Genomic DNA, 7,500 nt, shown 5'->3' on the forward strand with positions numbered 1-7,500 from the left:
AAACAAACATGGAGGGTCGTTAGACCAGAACGAGGGTAAAATAGCGAACGCTGGAGAAATATTTTCTTTGGTAAGAGAAAAGATAAGAGAGAGAGATAGGATACATCCAGTCCTTAGGACAGTCCTAGAAGAAAAGAAAGATGATCACGTGAGGAAAAGAAAGATGGACGATGGTCACGTGTGAGCAACGAGAGAGAGAGAGAGAGAGAGAGAGAGAGAGAGAGAGAGAGAGAATAGGAGAAAGAGGAGAGAGAAAGAGAGAGAGAGAGAGAGAGGTAGAAGACAGTGAAGGGGAGAAAAAGGGAATAGAGAAAGGATGAGAGAGAAAACGATTGGGGAGAAAAACAGTATAGAGTAGAGTTGCATAAAAAAGATATAAGTATATATTATATAAAAGATAATAAGAGTGAAAAAACTACAGAAGGCTTGTGTTACATGGTTAAAGAATATATTTAAATTATGTTAGAAAAATGTTATAAAATCTTTTAAAGAATTTTTACTTTTAGTTGCTGTAGTCAAGTCAGGTCTGTCGAAAATTTTAATAAAAAACACGAAACAAAAACATTGTATTTTGAGAAATAACCGGTTTCGTGTTGTCTTTTCAAATTTCTCTACTTCATTGTGTCGTGTTCGTTCCAATAATATATATATATATAATATATATATAATATATATATATGCATAATATATATATATTATATATATATATAAATACATATAATATATATATATATATATATATATATATATATATATATATATATATATATATATATATATAAATATATATATAATATATATGTATATAATATATATATATATATATATATATAAATATATATATAATATATATGTATATAATATATATATATATATATATATATATATATATATATATATATATATATATATAAATATATATATATATATATATATATATATATATATATATATATATATATATATATGTAAGTGTGTGTGTTTAAGTGGAATTCTGGAAATGGAATGCAAGATATGTAAAGCATGTTTAAGATATATAAATGAATGTAAAGTACAAATAAAATTAAAACACAAGGGAGAACTGAAAAACAAGATAAATTAACACTAAATATGCCACACTTCAGTTATAAATAGAAAGAAAAGAACGAGGAAGCAAATTAAGCGTTCGATGAAAGTCTGTCTTCGGTTTCATTAGATAAGATTTTACTTTTAAAGAATTTTTACTTTTAGTTGCTGTAGTCAAGTCAGGTCTGTCGAAAATTTTAATAAAAAACACGAAACAAAAAAAGGAGTTAACTGTTCTGAGTTGTTCTAGTGTTCCTTAATGACAATTTTTAAAACTAAAATATGTTTTTAAAATGCTCAGAGAATGCTACTAAGAGAAGTTGAGAAGAATTTGTTTTATTCGTAGCAAAAGCTGAAATCTACAGATCTTATCGAAGGTCGAGTTTATTTCCAACCGGTTTGAAACTGACTGTAGCAATTTTAAGTTTATGGGATTGCAATTATATAAGTTAACTTTATATTCAATACACTGAGTGTTGTTTTTGTGTGAGGACATTGATGATTAATAAATTAATATACATACGAGTATATATTAGCAATTTAACTACACATGTGCTGCTGGTGATTTTTTCCCCCTTCTTTAGACTTTTCTGTTTTCCTTTCCGACGAAGAGCTGGGCTCGAAACGTTAAAAACCCTCTCTTTTACCGAGCGTGAAACTAATACATTCCATGTGCACGTCCTCTTGTTTGTTATTGTTATTTTTATTGTTTTATTTGACTACACACACACACACACACACACACACACACACACACACACACACACACACACAGACACACACATGTTTATATACACGCAAGGTGAGTCAAAAGTAGCGCCCGGTTTCTGGGAAGTCATGCTTTTCTTTGTTGTTTTGCAGGTTATTACTGATGGTCTTGAAAGTTACTAAATATAGATCATATATCATGTTGTTTATACTCTTTGATATCCCAATCCGTAAAACAAGAATTAGGAGTCAAAATGGTATCTCCCAAATGAGAAGTCATACATATCAACCCTAAAGCCGGAATTGGGCTCCACTTTTGACTCCCACCCCGTATATATATATATATATATAATATTAGGGACAAAATCCAAAATTACAGGTAAAAAACTCAATTAAAATCAATTTATAAAAAATTAAAATTAAATTGAGCCTTATAGATAAAGTACATATAAAATATATAGTTTTAGGGAAAATAACCAATTTTCAAGAACTCATCGATGAAAATCCACTATCACATATAGAAAAATTAATAATTAAAAGCACAATAAATGAGTATAATATAAAGTAAAGTAAATATCATAAGATAAATATAATATAATATAATAAAAAGATTATATTTATCTTATGATATTTACTGATATTAACTGTACATATATATATATATATATATATATGATATTAACTGTACATATATATATATATATATGTACAGTTAGCTGCCGATTATCCGACACCATTGAGACCTGGAGAGTGTCGGATTAGTGATTTTGCAGGATTATCATTTCTTTCTTTGACTCACTGTTAGTAAAGAAACGGAGTAATTGGTCTTTCTGTTTTTTCATGTCATATACTGTCGAAGATCCAACGTTGTATAATTCACACAATCTTTTCAGACACACCGCTGTTAAGTTATTTCAACAGTTCAATTTTTTCTTTTATGGACAATGTATGGTGTTTACGCCTTACACCACGAGAAGCACTTCCTTGTGCATTGGAACCATGGCTTGAGCGAAAAGTGAAAAAAAGTATAATAATAAAAAAACAAAAAAACAAAAAAAAAAACAAACAGGAAAGGCCTGCTTTGTTTACAAATGATGCGAGTGTGTTTATGCAGCAAGTAACGCCAACATATCGTAGCGGCGAGCCGGGAAATTTGAAATTTTCTGAAATTTTTCTAGCCGGAATTAGTGCCGAATTACTGATTTTCCTGGATTACAGGTTGCCGGATTAGTGGAAGTGTACTGTATATATGTGTACTTTGTGGTAGCGTACGTAGCAATGCATTAAAATATTTATGAATTTCCACCCAAAGGTCCTCGTTACTACTATATTTATCCTACGATATAGCGGCACCGGACTAATTAACTTATTAACTTCCATGAAATTACTATGGAAGATGGGAATAATAAGCGTTAGCCGGAAAAAAATAGCATAGGAGCTTTTCATGAGCTATTTAAAAACATTACTCATAAACGAACTTAAAGAATGTATATATATATATATATATATATATATATATATATATATATATATATATATATATATATATATATAACGTGAAGTATTTTTGCCACTTAAATGTGGCTAGACCCTAAGGGTGAATGCTACTGTTGCTTTTAGCCCCAGGAGAACATCTCCTCCAGCTGTCTATTGACACACTTTCTGTGCCCTGTCGGTATTTGCAAAGGGAAGTCATCCTTCCCATCGTCGATCTGAGGTGATAAGCACGGACTCGAGTTTCTGGGTATTTCTGGGTACCCTTCGTCAGCGTACGACAATCATCGATCTTCAAGATGTTCTCCTGGGGGCTAAAAGCAACAGTAGCATTCACCCTTAGGGTCTAGCCACATTTAAGTGGCAAATATACTTCACATTGTCGTGCAGTTACTGTTTATACCTCGTTCAGAGATTTAGCATATATATATATATATATATATATATATATATATATATATATATATATATATATATATATATATATATATATATATATATATATATATAGCATTAGTAACTATAGTTGTTATTTAACCACAGGTCAGCGCCGATGTAGCAAATCTGACCTTCTAACTGTGACCATTCCGTCTTTAATTCTGACATAGTGTAGTATAACAATATAATATAATGTATATAGTATACAAAGTTAGTATTAGTGGTTATATTTGTTGTCGTTTACCACCAGGCTAGCCCCAGCCCTGATCTTATGATCAAAAACGCTCCAGTTGTAACCATCCAATCTTTTTTTTCAGAAATCGCGTAATAAGGATTCTATCATATAATGTATCATTATTATTTCTCTTTCAAGGCGGCGAGCTTGCAGAATCGTCAGCACGTCGGGCAAAATGCTTTGCGGCATTTTGTCAATCTTTACGTTCTGAGTTCAAATTCTGCCGAGGTTGACTTTGCTTTCCATCCCCTTCGAGATGGAAAAATTAAGAACCAGTGAAACACTCTGGTCGAATAATCGACTAGTCTCCTTCCCTAGAATTTCAGGCCTTGTGTCTTTAAGTAGAAAAGCTTATTACTTTTCTTTCAGCAAAGTTTGATTTTTTTATAGAGAGAATCAGGTGCTGTTTCTAGCAAAACAAGAGACCACGTATAGGACGCCCTCATAGGCTCGTTTGTTGTGATGCCAGTCATTTTTGTAAAGAATGTGGGGGATTGGCATAGTACATATAAATTATGTAAATGTAGCCTAATGTCATAATCGGTAATGCAACGGACTAAATGACTTGTAGAATTTAGTTTCCGCCCTTTATTTTCTGAGTTCATACCTCAACAAGGTTGGCGTCCATCTGTTTGATGTTGAGAAGATAAGTACCAGTCAAATACTAGTCGATCGTATAAACGAATTCCTTCCCCAAATTTCAGGCTATGTGCAATATGCCAGAAACAATTATTAGTAATAATATTAGAAGCAGTATTTTGTTTGTTTCTCAACCGATGCAATAGTATTTAGAATAAAGTTAGAATGACTGGTGAAGTTACCTCTATAAAGTCCAGATTCCCATCCCTTTCCGTAGCCGTATCGATCGAGACTGACCAAGATTGCTGGATTTAAAAATGTGTTCTTAACCAAGTTGAAAGCATCGTTGAATCGATTGATGTCTGGTCGATCAATATCGTTTGAAAATTCTGATCCTATGATTGTCCTTGCAGTTTCACGGGAGACGCCTTTCATCAGATGCATATTAATCCATGAAGACATGTCGTGTGCATTGGAACAAATTCCATTGGCAGCTTTCGTAAGTTTGAAACCTCTGAAATCATACAGCAAAGAGCCAAATTATACATGCATGCACGCACACGCACGCACGCACGCACGTACGCACGCACATACGCACGCGCACACACACATTTACTTATTTATGGCATTTTAATTCGTACAAATCTACTCAGAAGGGTTCTATGAAATACCGTAAATCCTCGAATATAGTCCGTCCTTGAGTATAATACGCAGGGGAATTTTAGGGGGCTGTACCTCTGAAAACCTAAACCTTGTGTATAATACGCACCCCTTCTCTAACTTGAGTCAAGGAGGTCTATATAACGTCATTGGTTTGTAAACATTGGTTTGTAAACACGGTAACGTCCTTTATTATTATTGTATATATAACATAATGCGAACGTGTCGTTTTTTTGTGCATTTTGTTTGCAGAAAATAAAGAAATAACAGTAATAACGTGAGTGAAAAATAAATATTAAGTAAATTGCCTTTCACATATTTATCACTATCAGTTACAAAAGCAAAAGCAAAGACATTTATTCAAATCCTTCAAATTCAACGTCACTTTCAGCATCAAATAACTGTTCCATTCGTTCCTCCGTAAACATGTCAGCATAATTGTAATGTAAATCTCCGTCATTGTCAGATTCATAGTCAACATCCGAAGATTCACTTTCATTTATTTCATCTTTCCATACAACGTCATCCTGAGTACCATCCAGTGCAGACGATATACAACACTTTTATTTTAATAAATGTTGCTTACTGCAAATTATGGATGATTCTTTTATGACTTCATTGCTTTCAGGCTTAGCTTAAGGTATTTTCGCGCCCGACATCACAAAATGTGTCAGAATAAACATTGCCGGATAGCAAATAGAGACTCGGACATTGCTTAGAAAATATTTTTCATTTTTAACCTCGTATATAGTACGCACTAGGGATATTGACCTTTAAATTTTGGGGAAAAAACGCGGATTATACTCGAGGATTTACGGTATTTTACGATTTCAGGGCTATAAGATCGTCTATAGAATATAGATGAAACGCAATTGGAAAAAAACAACTGTTATTCTGCCCGAAACACATAAGGTAAACAACTTGTTAACAATTAACTTCCTGTAAGACACTACCACACGAATCTGCCTCAGTCAGCCAGTCCTGAAACGCACGATATCACAAGAATTGTACTAGAAAGAGAGGAAACTAATATAAGAGGTGATAACTCTAATACCGTCATTTGTCATTCACTTTTGCTCTGCAATAGAATCATTACAGAACTCGTCTTTTGGCTTAAAATATTTTTAAAACGATGTTAAGAGAATAGGCTACAACTAAAAGAAGACTGGATTACTTAGCTTGTCTTATATAGCAGGAGCTAGGTAGTAGGGCTCGTGCATCTTTAAACTGAATGAGAAGAGAGGATGAAGCAGTCGTTAAATGGGGATGGGTTTGAAAACTTAGAAGCTTGATTTAAGACATCTAAAATGATAAATTAATATAGTAATAAATTTATAAATTATTACATTCACAAATAAACAGGCGTTGCATACAGGGTTTTAGGGTTTGTATACAAATACCTAACGCTCGAGAACACATAATATAATTCGTACAAAATTATAAGTGTATATATATATATATATATATATATATATATATATATATATATATTCCGTTTATATATTTGTTTTGCAAGATTTTTGATCTGAAATCGTGTGTTGAAACAGATATTGTTGTATTTGGGGACACACATATAAGAAAGAAGAAAGCAAAGGACCACTGATGAGGTCACAGAAGTGTGACGAAAGAACTCTGGCCGAAATATGATTAATGTAATGTAATGTAATATAAAGCTGAAGCAAATTAACACCAAATATACAGTGCGTGTGTTTTTATTGGCTAAACTGGCAACATGACCGTCCCCAAATACAAAAATAATGTATATATATATATATGTATATGGTTAAAAACTTTACTCGTTTCGCTGAGTCTATTTATTTTACTACTAATAATCATTAATAATAATATCTATATACATATTATTCATATATGAATTTTATACTCTGACACCATTTTTGAATTTGGCGAAACGAGTAACGGTTTTAACCCTAGGTATATAGCGAGACCTACTGATGAGAATTATGGGAAGTAATCTCTCAAAATTCGAAATCAATTGATCTAGAGATATCTATTTCCTCATTTTGCAGCTTTCTGCCGAGATGGTAAGTTAATTTCTTTGCTCGTCGACTGATTTCTGTTGTGCTTGTATTTCCAGTGATTGGTGGCTTTTTAGAGTATTTTTCGACTCTGGTTTTTATAGTAATGCCGGCACCTCGTGTGTCCTATTATAAATTAATTATAAGATTTTGGATTTGCCATTTATTGGTTTTTGCTTGCTGGCCACTTATGTTATTGTTGTTATTATTTATTTTACTACTAATAATAGTTAATAATAATATCTATATAAATATCTTAAAAATATTTATTCATTTATGAATTTT

At 32.1% G+C, this 7,500-nt stretch overlaps 1 protein-coding gene across 1 annotated transcript in view; it reads right to left on the bottom strand.

Annotated features, from left to right (window-relative positions):
- The window catches only part of LOC106880243 (uncharacterized), a 77,872-nt gene that overhangs the window by 11,007 nt on the left and 59,365 nt on the right, over positions 1–7,500 (bottom strand). Inside the window, exon 4 of the mRNA XM_089338156.1 lies at positions 4,762–5,033. Coding sequence (XP_089194282.1) covers positions 4,762–5,033 — 272 coding nt within the window. The remainder of the gene's footprint in view (positions 1–4,761; positions 5,034–7,500) is intronic.

The sequence above is a fragment of the Octopus bimaculoides genome, chromosome 20 (genome assembly GCF_046866305.1).
Source record: "Octopus bimaculoides isolate indiv1 chromosome 20, ASM4686630v1, whole genome shotgun sequence".
Classification (NCBI taxonomy): Eukaryota; Metazoa; Mollusca; class Cephalopoda; order Octopoda; family Octopodidae; genus Octopus; species Octopus bimaculoides.